This window comes from Cylas formicarius, unplaced genomic scaffold (assembly GCF_029955315.1).
Source record: "Cylas formicarius isolate icCylForm1 unplaced genomic scaffold, icCylForm1.1 PGA_scaffold_6__28_contigs__length_40554024, whole genome shotgun sequence".
Lineage (NCBI taxonomy): Eukaryota > Metazoa > Arthropoda > Insecta > Coleoptera > Brentidae > Cylas > Cylas formicarius.
In genome coordinates, this window is record NW_026844347.1 from 34,975,475 (window position 1) to 34,990,716 (window position 15,242).

The 15,242-nt window shown below is 32.9% G+C and overlaps 1 protein-coding gene across 3 annotated transcripts in view; it reads right to left on the reverse strand.

Moving 5' to 3' along the window:
• The window catches only part of LOC132703905 (pancreatic triacylglycerol lipase-like), a 48,373-nt gene that overhangs the window by 28,665 nt on the left and 4,466 nt on the right, over positions 1-15,242 (reverse strand). The window contains exon 1 of one of the 3 annotated variants that reach the window (XM_060673430.1): positions 12,205-12,398. The exons of 1 other annotated variant lie outside the window; for it this stretch is intronic. In XM_060673430.1, the coding sequence (XP_060529413.1) occupies positions 12,205-12,239 (35 nt within the window). In that variant the 5' untranslated portion in view covers positions 12,240-12,398. Of the gene's footprint in view, positions 1-2,417; positions 2,524-12,204; positions 12,399-15,242 lie in introns of those variants that run through there. One more of the 3 variants, XM_060673431.1, reaches the window with a different exon arrangement.

Below are 15,242 nucleotides of genomic sequence, written 5' to 3' on the forward strand. Positions count from 1 at the left end.
TTTCACTTCACTGGTGATTAAGGTTAACGCAATATTAGGTAGAATCTTTACTTTCATGATGAGAGGAAAATCCCATAAATACATGGAAATGGGAATTAATTATAATCTTAAAAATGTTCAAAACACGATTAGTTTTGAAGAAAACATCCTAAAGACACTCGAAGAAAACGATGTATAGCTATTAAATTATAAACAATTAATTAACTCACTAATCAAGATTAATGAGAAAGACAGCAGCCAGTAATCGACCAATAAAGTCAGAGAATTGCAGATTGGATTCTTAATAATAATTGCTTAATAATGAAAGTGATAATTTTCGATGAAAAAATTCATATTTTTGTATTCGCCAATTTTAAAATCTAAGAAACATTTCGGATGAGAATAACTATCCAATAGACTCCAATAGACAGTTAACAACACCTAAATGTTATTAAACCCATCTGTGCCAAAGTGTTAACATAAAAATTTTGTATTTGTATCCAAAACTTTCCTAAAATTGATCGTAAATGGGTGTTTCGTACAAAGCGCAGAAAATATCACTAAATGATCAATAATCACTACCATTCTTCAAAGTTCTTTCTGCTTAATTTTATCATTAATAGCCAATTAATTAACGCATGAATTTCCATTTTGTTATTAAGCATACGAACATTATAGATGTGTGGTCAATGATAGGGATCAATGAAAACGGTAGGAAATAAAAGTTACAACAGGCGCGTGATGCCTCGGCGCTATTACCACATCAAGTTACCCCAGCAGCATTTTAATTGTTAGTAATCATCGATTAACATTAACGCGTAGCGTTGCACAAGTAGCGAGTGTGTGGAAAAATTTAGATACACGTGGTTTACCTACTTTGTGTTTGAATATTTGCAATGCAAACACAAAAAAAGAGGACTAATTAAAAAGATAAACTTTAGAAAATGACAAGATAAAGCCTTCCGATAAAGCTGTGCTGTGCTTTTACTAACATCTCGCCGCTTCGCGCGATACTAAAAAATTATCAGGGTTCTAAGCTGGACGGACAATAACTAAGGTCACTTGAATTGTATCAGTGTTTGTTTTGCTAGCGGATTGGTTTTCTTACCCGAATGCTATTGGACCCAACTTTTGGGTGACAACAATTAAAATATCATGCAATATGGTCAAATTCAATGTTATTCTCTGAGACCTAACCTTCGCCAAACCTATTTTGGTCAATCAGCAATTTGAACCAATTTAATTTCGTTATGGACAGCACCTGCACTGGATTTTGATTTGATTTTTACGCTTCACTGAAGGTTACTTTGTTTAACGAATGTCCCAAATTTTGGAGTCACTTTCGCCTTGACATAACAGCATATTCGTTTTTTGGGTTTGTCTTCTGTGGTTCCACATCACTGATGAACGAATTGACGATCTCAGCGTCAGCGTCGATACATAAAAGAGACGAATTATTGCAAAATTCATCTGCGTTCGAGAAAATTCTGCAGTTTCGTTTTCACAATTACTACATACATGTTTACGTTCTAGATTCCGGCGAAAACTTTCTTCGTCTTCTTTGCGAGAAAACTTAACATTCTACTTTCGGAATGTATTAAGTACCTGCTTAATTTTTATTCTTCATCGAGACAAACGAAACCAAATTGCACATTATTCGCATGTGAACTATTTGTTTTTGCTTTGCTCCCAGAATTGGAAATGAATCGAAATACACATTTGTATATGATATCGCAAATTAGCTACTCTAGGCCTACTAGTTCGCCTAGGCCTATGGTTAACTTTAAGTTCAAGTCTAAAAGAAAAATGTATTTATACCACAAAATCTCGAATTGCACCAAAAAATATGTCAATGTCAAAATTTTATCAAATCCAAATTCTTCTTCAAGTACGTGAAAATACAAAAAAACAATTTCGGGAAAAGTTGTGTCTAATTTTAGTTTTCATAAATTAAAGTTTAAGCACAAAATTTCTGCTTAAAAATAGTCACTGATATTTATTGAGAATGTTGCAAAATGATTAAGATTGACTGCTGAACAGTTATGCCATATACTGTGCTTCAAAATGCAGAATAAAAAATGTAACATGCATTCTTTTGCAGCTGATAAAATAAGATGCAAAATGTTTTCTGCGCTGTCTAATTCTACCAATATAAAAAAAAAACAAATAATAAATACTTTAAATTGCCAATTTTTGCTGTCACAAGGATTTGTTTAGAAAACAGTTGAAAATGATTTCACAGCTCGGCCATTCAAATATTTGTACTGAATAATAGCTACTATATTTCGTAGAGCTGAAATTCCAAATAGAAATATTAGGTGAATTTAGACCGACTGCATCCTTCACTCCGAAGCATATTATGCACATGGATACCTTTACTAACAAATTCCTGAGACTCTATACCGCACTTATTCTACATGTTGGAACTTAACACGCACATAGAAAATACAGTTTTTTTTAACTTAACCAAATGTGGAGACGATCTTTCGATGAGAGACCACGAGAACGCAATACCGCGAGTATTGGAATACCGGGGAATACCAGTCCCACCACGATACCCGGCTTAAAGTGACTCGACTTAAACCACGCATCCTCGTTATATTTACCTTTCTTGGGTTTTGCTTTCGCGGTTGCCAAGCCTGAGTAGTTTTACCACATATATAGTAATACCAAATTATACAGATTGTCATTGGACTAAAGGCATTGTGAATAAGAGCTTCAATGAAGATATTAATTCGAATTTTAAATGCATATTCTATTCTACTCAATTGATCATCATCTGATGTTCACCCCTTATGGGAAATTTGGATCATTCATCGAACTCAATAGTCTTATTCGAAATATGGGAAAAAGTAGAAGAGAATTTGAAATGCTGTTCGCACGTGTCAATTAAATTAGTTCAACTATTCCTCCATCTATTGGCTATAGATTGTATTATATATTGATTACTATAATTATTATTGTTTTAAGACCCATGAATGGCTCATTGGGTATCCTTTTTGCTTTTATATTGGTTAAGTTCTGACTCCCTACTCTAAAATACAACATTATGAACGTATTAACCATGCGGAAAGTGTCACTTTAACGCGTCAGCTAAGTTAACCACTTTGGTAATGATGTTTTAAGGTGTCAATTCTGACAAGCATGTCACACCTTAGTCAACGAAGGCATTCGTGCTATTTTGCAAACATTTAAACCTAAACTAATTGTCGTAGAAAAAGTATAGTATGCAACCGGTTGATAAACTTCTTGTGTACCTGCATCATAGTTGACACCAATAAGAAAAAATTTAGCAGCATTAATTTTTAAGAACATACTCCGTGGTGTCGGTGGTCGACTTGTTAACTTGGCAACGTCGTACATGGTATACTTACCTTTTACGATCTCCAAATTGGATCGGGCAATATTCAGGTGACCAAAACATCGTTATTATGCAAGGGGCTCGGGTGAAAAACTTTCTCGCTGCCTGATGGCGGTGGGGGGACATGTTTTGAAAATGTACGGTGGATGACAGGCTAAACGTTTATATTGAACGAGACGTAGGACACATCGCACAGAATAAACCAAGATGAAATTTGGTCGGCCTGCAATTGGTTAGAACTGGAAACACTGTAGCATTTGCGTCCTGCTGACTGGAATGACCCAGAAATATTAAGGATCCCGAAAAGAAAGCAAATCGTTATAATAAATAAATTCTTAATCACTTAACTGGACATTCAAAAATTTTGACAATTTATGGGTTATTATGAATGATGAATGATTACCATGCCTAGTTTACTAATTCTACTATTTCTTTTGCTGTATACTAGTTCCTACTATTTAATATTTACTGTTTCTTTAATATTCCATTTTTACCATTTCCTAAATGCTGTTTTGTCGTATTTGTCATTTAGCGTGATTACTAAACTTAATTTTGATCTCCAAAAATTTGTAAATTATCAAAAATGCTGTATAAGATCAGTTCAAGTTTTTTATTTGATGCATTTATTAATTTATTTCGACATTTGTGGAGCATAAAACAGACCTTCGCGAAAGAAATGGGCCTTGTTTAAATGTTACATCGATTAATAAAAATTTCAATCGTATTACGTATAGAGAAGGCGGTTTTGTTGCGAGCGCGGATCGGATATTTTTCGATGTTACGTAAGCATCGTTAATGATCGTTAAGCACACCACAACAAAAGCCAGGAAGTACGCGAGCAAAGCGCAGCGCGAAAAGAAAAGCAGACGAAAATATAGGTCGACAAGGCCGAATTCCCAGGATGCTAAAGAAGGTTGCAAAACAACGCCAAGATGAATTTCTCCGATTGTGTCATTATTTTAATTATTTTATGAGGTTGAGTGTTAAAAAGAACGGAAACAAAAATAATTTCACGCATATTTATTAACAACACAACAACTTAATCAAAAGGAAATAAGAACCACTTTTAAAACACTTATTTTTATCACTTTTTGAGTAATCCTGGTATATTATTTGTTGCCATTTACACTATTGATGCACAAACAAATTTGCGTAGAAAAACTTATTTATCAGAGATGATTTTATCGATAAATTCTTTTTAATAAAAAAAAAGACATTCACCAGATCTGGCCGCATTTAATGATCGCATTGGGAAGACCTATTGTTCAAAGAAGATATTTAAATCAAATGGAAGTGGTGAAGGCAGTAATTTTTTTCCCTTAGAAGAAATGGTCGAAGACTTCAAACCAATTATTTAGGTTTATGAACAGATATCCAGAGTTTGGCATAGTTACGAGAAGACCTTATCCTCCAAGGGAAAGGGAGACAACAGCACGTGGAAGATCGTAATTTGGTGACATTCAAGATACAGTGAGAATGGTGATGATCTTGATTTCAATTTTAATGGCACAGGAAGGCGTAATCATTTATTTATTTATCAACGGGCCCACCGCCTAATATAAAATAAGATTTACATCAACAAAATAGTAAAAAACTAAATAATATAAAATAAAATCAAACAGAAAGGAATAGAAATAGACATTAATATTAATAGATCCATGCGTGGAGGGTTGTAAGTTGGAGAGAGATTTCCAATTCCGAGTAATCAACGTTTATTTTCAGAATAGAATATAACAGAATACCGTAGTTTTAAAAATGAATATTTCTTTTTGGAAAATCAAAGTAATTACAGAATTTCATTATGACTGCGTTATATCAGTTGGCTTGCTGCAATTGTAATTATTTTACAAAACGTACTTAAATAAATTTCCTCTACCTCTACGACTAACCAACCACCTTCTATAAATATAACCCCTACTTGAAGTAGAATGTGTTTATATCTAGTGCTGATTGTTTTATTGCATATGTCCTATAATTTCAACAAGAAACACTTGTAATTCCAAGTTATTTACGAATTGCCTAAGTACTATAAAAAAAAATTGTATAAAATTTATCAATAGTGACATTAGTGACATTTTTCCGACACCAATGTATACGCAGAGCAGTTTTTCTTTTCCTTTTCTTACCTTAATTAATCACATCTCAATTATTTAATTTCACACGTTAAAATAAAAATAAATACATAACATATTTTGTAACTTCGGATAAAACGTAATCGCGGAAGTGCAAACATCGGCCAATCGCTAATTGATAATATCAATCTATTACCATTAAGTTCTAACGACTTAATCGCCGCAATTTTACAATTAAGGCCGATTTTCCGTGAATTAAAAACCGAAAGCCTGTTTATAATAATAATAATTCATTTCCAAACTTTACGTAAGGCCTCAGCGTCACGTTTGAAATTATGCCAAGTCATTTGAATGGCTGCCAAACGCAAAAGAGAAAGCTGTGCGTAAACTAAGCAGAGCACATCTTAAAATGCATAATATCCGACCAATCGTTCACCTAGATATAGACTTTTGTTGTTACATCAGATCATAATGAAGCCGATCGCCTTTATTGTAGTAATACATGCGCCTACTAAAAGTCACGGTGTTCCACAAGGACCTATACTTATGCAACGTTTAAATTTAGATGCAGGCAATAAAGACATAATATTTATTAATCAATAATAAGTAACAATCATTTTTTAACACACAACCTTTACCTACTTATCGGATATTAACAACATTTTCGATAAACAAAAGTTATGTAAAACAACAGCGTTGCATAACACATTTTTCGACGCTGAAAAATGTACCGAAATAATTAACCCAGTCGAGAGCAACAACAACAACAACAGTTCCCTTTCTTAATGCCCCTAAGCGTCACTTTCGTCGGCGGGTTGCGTGAACAGGAACACCTTCACCATTAAACCATCGTTAAAAGTTCGGATGGCGCCTTGTAATTTGCCTAGATCGATGTTGATTGCACCTGGGTGTGGCGATATCCCAACCTCGATTTGTTTTCTGAGTGTTTCCTTCCGAATTCCTAAGATGATTGCGCAATTTTCTTTCCTAACAATGTCCGCCGTTGTAGCAGAAGCTTGTCGTCTTGCTCATTAGTTTTTGTCAAATAAGCTGTGTGTAAACTGTGTTTAAAATAATAAAAAAAACAAAAACAATAATAATAATAATAATAAGTCTAGCTGACTAAGTCGGCTAATTCAGATTACCAAACACAATTAACTTATATATTATACACCTTTTTGACAATACAATTTGTAACAAGAGAACTCGTAGTAAAAAAAAATAAAATATAAACAAAAGAGAAAGAAATTAAGTAATTATAGAAATAATTGTGTGATTAATTAGGAGACGAGAAATCCAATCAGCACTTAATATAACCTTCTTTCAAAATAGTTTGAAAGATGGTAAAGCAAAGAAGTGTCGATTTTTTTAGAAAAATTAAAATATTCAAAAATCTATTAGGTTTAGGTATGTATTATTATTAATACAGGAGTTAAAGAATTTTAAAAGGAATTCAAAACAAAATTTTGAAAAAACAATTGAAAAATGATATAATGAACTTTAATCTATCAATGACTCACCCTGTAGAAGATGTTATTGCTAGCATACACCGTATCTTAGAAGCTTTTTTAAAAAAAAATTAATATAAAAGATTTTAGGTTTAAATTGCCGATTTACTTTATTATCTTTCCATGTGTTCATTGTGTCATCCGCTGACATTAACTTTCTTATTCTTAATAGGACACTCTTATTTATTACAATTTTTATTTTGAATTAACATAAATTCGCTCTATAAACTTTTTTTTAAGATTTTTCCGTCAAACAAAATAGAAATGCTCAAAATAAGACTTTGCTTAACATCAACCTGTGTCCTATTCTGCTTCGTTTCGTAATTACAGGGTGTTAATTTTTTTTTTTAATTTATTTCAAATGTAGCAAATTTTGAGTTACTTAAACTTACTTTACTATGACCAGTGTCTAATGGATTCAAGTCAGGGTGACCGTATGTTTTCGAAAGATCGTGTTGAAACCACATTCTATTTAACACCCTGTAGCTACGGCAGCACATTTTTGAAACACCCTGTATAAGGTGGTCATTAAAAATACTGAAGTTTTTAACACAGTGAAATGACCAATTTGTACATAATTAACAGTTTTTGCAAACTTAAATTAAGAAATAAGACAGTACAAAATACATTGATTTTCTTTTTATACTATTACTAGTATTTAGCTAATATCTAAAAAAAATAGAACGAACAACGACCCGATTTAACAAAAATATGGTATAATTAAGTGGGCAAAAACACAGTACGATGCAATTTATTGCAATTTAATTCGCCATTTTTTTAAGCAGGTTATGCAAACGTTTAGTGTCTAGTCCAAAAGAAAAAATGTTGCGTGCCAGTGTTTAAACGGTAATCGTTTATATAAAGTTTTCGATCCAAGGCAGAACATGCAAAATTAATTAGTCGTAATATTTTGAACATGGATTATAGCCGTGACACTAATTTTTGTAAGTGATCCACCATAATTCGAATCGGCCATAAATTATTGTCGACACGGTCCTGAAATTATTAGTGTTAAGAATGTTATTTGTGCAAAATTCAGATTCCCAAATTTTTTTTTTCAAATTATGTTTTTTTATTTCTTTGGAATATATTCAAATTGGTTCAATACATATAACAATTTTTTTCAAAAATATTGGGACCTGTACTACTGTACTTCTGTTAATTTAGTACTTTTTACCTTTGCCTCAGATTGTTTAAAACTGCACTTTCACTTATGTTAGACTGTACTAAAAAAATGTTAATTGAAAATCGACGAAAAGTAAAATTTTAAACTTCTACGCCGTTATAAAAAATACTCGAACTTTCTCATGTTTTATATCTAAATTACGTTTTAGTGTATTCGCTTTTTGCTACTTTCTTCTCTCCTACCAATTTATACATTTGGTTCTTATCGTATGTGCCGTGTTTCTTTCCTCGAAAAGAAATTTTCGTGAAATTTAACGTTTCGAATTGAATGTGTACGAATTTCCGTTAGTGAAATGTTGCATATATCTAATGGACGTGACGTAATAACAACAGTTTTATAATAAAATATGGAGGTTGCATTCTAGGCGGTCAAGTTTAATTCGTTATATTATTACTATTAAATTACAGAATTTGCTACATAATTTTTTTAAATCTACGCATAATTTATCCGTATCTTTCTTCTTACTTTTATGAGCAAAAGAATAAAAAAGAGAAATTTGATTTAGGTAAGTAACTAATAAAAGTAAACTTCTTAAATTGCATAATTATATTTCTGTCAGTAAAGAAATTGCCTATGGCACGACTAAATCAAATCCAGAGAATTAAATTTGTAATTTTTATTAGATATGAGGATAAAACGGGAACTCAAGCGGAAGTCTGTAATTTGTTTAACGCAAAAAGTCCAGAAAGATCCAGTGAGTAAAATTGAGAGAAAATTTATAGAAACAGGGCATGTAAAAGATCAAATCGTCCAGAAACTAATGAGAATTGAACAATAAATATTTTACTAGAATTTGCGAAGGAACGAACAGCTGTGCGTATATTAAAAGAGGAAAAGTATCATCTCTATAAGAATACATTACAAGAGCTGAACGAACATGATCCTGACCATAGATAACAGTTTTGGTTAGTTTTCTTTTATAGTCAGATTCTGTTCAGTGATCATGCCACGTTTCGATTAAATGGTGCCGTAAATTAACAAAATTGTAGGTATTGGAGCACAAATACTTTCCCATGGGTGATAGAAAATCATATACAACATCCACAAAAAATTGGACCTTATTTCTTCGATCAAAATCTTGCAACCCGCTATTTACATTCCCTTTAAAATGATTTAATTCCTACTGTCGCACTTTCTTTACCAGTTCCTGTCCGATAGACAGATTTGGTTTCAATAGGATGGCGATCCTCCCCATTTGCAGGTGCGTGAATATTTAAATACAGTATTTCCCCTTCAGTGGATTGGTAGAAAGGGATCAGATGTTACTCTATTTGAGTTTTTGCTATGGGGATAATTAAAATCAAAACTGTATAAGGAAAAAACCACAAAATTTAGATGATTTAAAATTTAGAATTATGTACCAAATAAGGCGAATTAATAATATAGGGTATCTCTATACCTACACGAATTATGCATGAAATTTGACGCAAAAACTCTAAAATGGATAAAAAAGTATCGTGGTCCATTTAAAAAACAAACTTGGTATCGACATCTACTTTCTGACCCGCCCTGTATATTATAATTTTAAAATGAACGTGTTCAATATTTTAGCCTTTCGCTGTAGACTAAGATATATGCAGAATGGACCAACCAATTTGAGCCTTTATTTCTCGATTTTTAAGCTAACATTAAGTTGAAATTTGTTTAAAAAAAAACAGTAATTAAAAGCTTTAGTTATTAATTTTTTTAATAAGTTCTTATAAAAAAATATCGATTTAGAAACTGAAAAATATTTTCTGCAAATAATTATTCTGTTCTCTCAAATAAATGATATCTTACACAAAATTTGTTATTATGTATCTAATAAAAACTATGGAAGTTGACCTTGAGGTTGAGCATATAGGCAAAAATCTAAATACAGTCACCAGCAATGCACATGCTCGTCACCAATTCAACTCAAATTAGGTTCGTTATTTATGTTCCATCATTTTTTTGCTCTGGACCGTGCGTTGATTACATCTAGGTGTAAGGGGGGAGGGGTAATTCTAAACGTAGCTAAATCCACTTGCTCAGACTATTTCGGCCGACTAGAATAATTAATCTATGATTGTGAAGTTATGTCAATTTTACTATAGTTTCGTGTAATTGAATACTTTGTGTTAATGCTCAAAGTTGAACTATATCAAATTGAAAAAGACCAAGGGTACCAGTTTCATTTAATGATGGTGTGTCTCAGAGACGTATTTTGCAAGTTAAATCGTCAAGCATATATAGCTACTAGAGATATAGCCCTTGCCTATGATGATAGTAAAGGAACTTATGAAGCAACTATGAAAACCATTTTGAGAAGGTAACTTTAAACTTAGGTAAAGGAACTTATGAAGCAACTATGAAAACCATTTTGAGAAGGTTCATTCAACATGCGCATGCGCGAGTTTTAAAATTTCGCCTGGGGAATTCAACAACCAACATGGCCACTGACAGGCCGCCAATCAGTTTAGATGCGGTCCCTTGGCAGCATTTTTTCAAAATATACCTAGTCATTCAAACTTGTAACTTAAAGTTGCTCACGCTTTCCCATTAAAATAAAAGTTCTGATGTTATTTAAATTGTTGACAAATCCGTTATATTCCATATTGTTTTAATATTTTGTGATTGAATTTAATATATTCTATTATTCGAAAATTTTAGTTATTTTACTTGATCCAAGTGCATGTTCGTGACGCATTTATTGGCTATCGTTCCCACATTGGCTAGCCGTAAAAAAAAAAATTTAAACTTTATTTTCGACTCGAAAGGCCTTGCCTAATGCTGATAATACGATGAAAAAATAAGTCATTTAAATGTTCTGGGAAAATGTATTAACTGAAAAGAAAATGACGCAAAGTGCTAGAAAAATATGAAAGTCTTATTTTAACCACGAGCACTAGGAACATTCGCCCAATTTTTAAGAAGAATCAATTTTATGATGAAAATTGTCATTGATATCTTCCGTTGCAGATTTATTTTGCCGATCATATGATCTCGACCCACTGTTTGCCTGCGCCTACTTCTCTAATAACAGTTAGTCACAGTCACTATATTATTTGGGCAAACGATATAGCTACCAGATATAGAGGCGCTGGCCCATGTCGATAATACAAGATTATATAAAACAATTATGAAAAAACTTTGAGAAGGTCGATTCAACATGCGCGTGTCCGAGATGAAAAATCTAGCTTGTAACCAATGACCTTGCAGAATTCAACTAAACCAAAACTAACCAAGATGGCCACTGACAGATGGTCATTATGTTTGGATGCGACATTTTTACGACAGTACTTTCTCAAAATATGCCTAGATTTGTTTAGATATTCTCGGAAAACGAGTTAAGTGTGTAGAAATGGCTCTTTAGAAAGAAAATGGCGTAAAGTGCAGGTCAGTTGATGAAATGTAGAGGCGTGCTACTAAAATATCATATCATATCTGTTACCAGTCCGGACGCACCTTAAGAAAGATGTTTTTGATCAGCGAATTTATTTTGCTAAATAAATATGCGGTTGTTGCCGAAATTTTGGGAAAAACCTAAGCCATCAACAGGAAACGGCGCAGTTCGTGGTATCCTTTTTTTTATTTCTATATTTTTCTTCGATAAAACTCCTATCGTGTTTGCGGTTTTCAGAGTACGGAGCGAACAATTGAAGGTGAAAAAAATGGCCGGCTGTTTCCCGCGATCAAGAAAGCGGCCGTGTCGCGTGTCGCGTTGCGAAATACGTTACAATAAATAAATGTCGGCAATTGCCGCGCGGGTACGAAATTACAGTTACAAAATATATGTGAAAAAGTAGCGGAGCACGGCGCACCAGGAAGCGAAAGAAAAACGTATTATTTTAATGAAGTAATCAAACAAATTAATGACAATGGCCATAAACACCGGGGAAGGAAGGAAACGAGTGAAAGCATTTCTTTACGAGTTGCCGGTTGCCGAAGGTATCACGCAGTTAAACCGATGTCCGAATAGGTCTGTAACGACAATGTTGAGTGGAAATTTTGCGCAGGTTTACGGAAAGGAAGGAAACAACCGTTTTACGGTTTGCGTCATAAATATCAAAGTTCCGCAGCAAACATAGGCACACACACACATACACACCAATCCATTATATATTTATTATTACTTACAGATTGGCGTTATAGTTATGCAACCAACATCGCATAATCTAATTCACATTTGTGTTAAAGCTGGTGCATTTGCGCTATAGTACTGCGGAGCTCCCAACGAATGAAGAACTTACAGAAAAAAATGATAATTAAATAGTCTAACTAAATCATTTTCTTTTGTCAACGATAAAAGTACGTGTGCTTCTGCTTTTGTGTATTTTGAAATATTGTGACTGTGAACTTTGGAGGCAGTCTTTAATTTAATTAAAAAAAAAACGCTTTCTGTGTTTCGATGTTTACTTTTTGATGACGTTATTAGGTGCGGTAAATATTGGGTAAATATACAGAAACACAATTAAAATGTGTCAAACAATTTTATCAAAAATTATTAATTGTATTAAATTTTGCGGAGCTTTTGGATGATGAGAGCGAAACTTCCGAGAATCCAGAAAATATTTCAGGGATTTTTTAATTTTTAGACTGAATTAGAAACAGCTGTATATGAGCACCCAAAAAATTTTTCGATATTTACGGGCACTTCCAAAGAAATTCAGGCTGATCTGTTACAGTGTATGCTTGTTTGTCATGAACAAATTATTGAGGAAACAATTTTTCGTTTTTGGTTAAGGTAAGCTTTTTTGCAAGAATTGCAGAATACCGTAAAATTCTGAGCCGCCACTGAGTTGATGTAACGTTAAAGGTTTAATTTCGTAAAATTTGAGACTCTGCTGAATTGCGTTGAACTTGTGAATAATCATGTTGAAGCTTCAAATTGAAACTTTACTTACATGTAAAGTTAAAATTAAAATTGAATAAAATTTTTTTTCAAAGAAACTTCCACAGGCTACTGTAATGTAAAATGAATACGTTTTACTTTTTACAAAACTTCTGGATTCCTCCTGCGTCGGTTTTTGCTGAGTCGAACTTGCAGGACGACGCAGGAGGAATCCAGAAGTTTTGTAAAAAATATTACAGTAGCCTGTGGAAGTTTCTTTGAAAAAAAATTGAATAACGTTTAAAAATTGCAATAATTTTGAATACTTAATTTTCTGAAAGATCTCGTTTAATTCAAATTGAATTAAAGCCTAATTATATTATGATAAATTTGCAAGAAAAATTACGTAATAATTTAATATATTCTGGCATCGATCTGTATTTCGAAAGAATCAAATCAAAATCAAAAATCAATCAAATTTTAGAGTTGACTGCTATTTTCATTTTTTGGACCTCGATAGTGATTATTATTCATAGTGATTTAACACGTGATTCTCATTCTATGTACTATACCGTGAAATATGTGAAATATGTTGGAAGCGTATGTTATTTGATACGAGGAAACACACACACTACTTTGAATGTCTTTAATTAAACAGAGCATAGAACAAGTCAACTACACCTTAATTTGAACTTAAAAATTGTTTAATTACCGGTAAGAATCTTGATTAAAGGTTGGATAAGGGTACAAAATCAAAAATCCAATTGAAAATGGAAGGTTGCGATTTATTTTAAATGTGCGAAATAAACAAATGTAATATTTAAATGTTCTTATAGCCACAGAGGAGGCTAAGGGTCGCTTTTCCTTAATTTATAAAGAATGAGAACAAGTTATAACACATTTCCACACACAGTTTATCGATATACGCACAGAGCACAGAACAAGTCTGGTCTAATGCAAACATAATTTCACAATTTACATAAACTGCACATTCATTTAAACTTAAAGAATGTCCAACTACGAAAAAAAATCATGTCCCAAGGTTGTACAAGGGTGCAGAATCAAATTAAAATGAAAAATTTTAATATATTTTAGATGTAATTGGCGCTGTACGAAGTAAACAAAGGAAGAGGTCTAACAACATTCAGTCCACTTTAAAATATTATAAATATCACCCCTACAAATGTATTTATTCCTATTCAATGCTAATAGTCCGGATTTAAACACAGACACAGACCTCCAAATATACGACTGTTCAGCCCAAGAATTGAACAAGAAATATTCATGCTCAATAGAGATGATCCAGATTTTATTGAGAGATAATATTTACCACATGTCAAAAGTTCTAAAGGAATATAACGTCAAAACCAGATTTAGCAAAATGCCATTTGAGATGCCAAGAGTTTACAGCATTCCATGCACATGCGGCCTTGGAGAGACCAGACGAAAAATATCAACTAGACTCAAAGAACATGAGATAACCTTAAGGCAAGACAAATAAACTCATCATATAAAATTTTATTTAACAAAACTAACATTTTTGAATGTAATCAATTCTTCTACCAACGAAAAGTCCGAGGGTCTATAGAAATCTATAAGCAACCTAATAATCTTAACCGTGACTCAGGTCTTTACCTGTCAGCAATATGAGAATCAGCCATCCGAGACGGTTAGCTGCGCCCCCCTCAAACAATATATAAGCAGGTATGCAAATAAAATGCGGGCCAGTTTTCTTTAAGCTCTGAAAAAGCTGACAGGACCATTGGCAAGATTGACTCAACAAAATCCGACGCAGGAGAAATCCAGAAGCTTCTTTGAAATATAATTTTTTGGTTTATGTAAAATGTTTTTAGTTTACATAAATTACAATACATAAAATAAGAAAATTAGCTGAAAATTGAAATAAAAAGAAATACACTGCAGGTAAATCCCCAGAGGTACAGATATCAGCGTCCTAAGAGAGCTATCAGCTGTCCCTCTTCATTTTGATTTGAAAACATACACCTCGAACCCTGACACCTTTCTTGAATTTTGATAAGGTTCCATTTTACTTTTGCCCACTTCTTTATGTATATAATTAATTATTTAACAATATCCTTTATTTATTAATTGCTTTCAATCGGTTGGGCCATTGGAATTACTAACACCTCGAACCGCCTGCATACGTAACTGGTAAGATAAATGTGTCGCGTTCTTGACATACATTTAATTACACCCGGAGAAATTGAAATTAATCACCGGAGAGAAAACGAGCAGACGTATCTGCTACGTGCCGGCATCCGTATAGGATCGCGATTCGGTGGGTAAAAGTCAAACGAAAATGTGGGGTCGAAAATTCAGATTT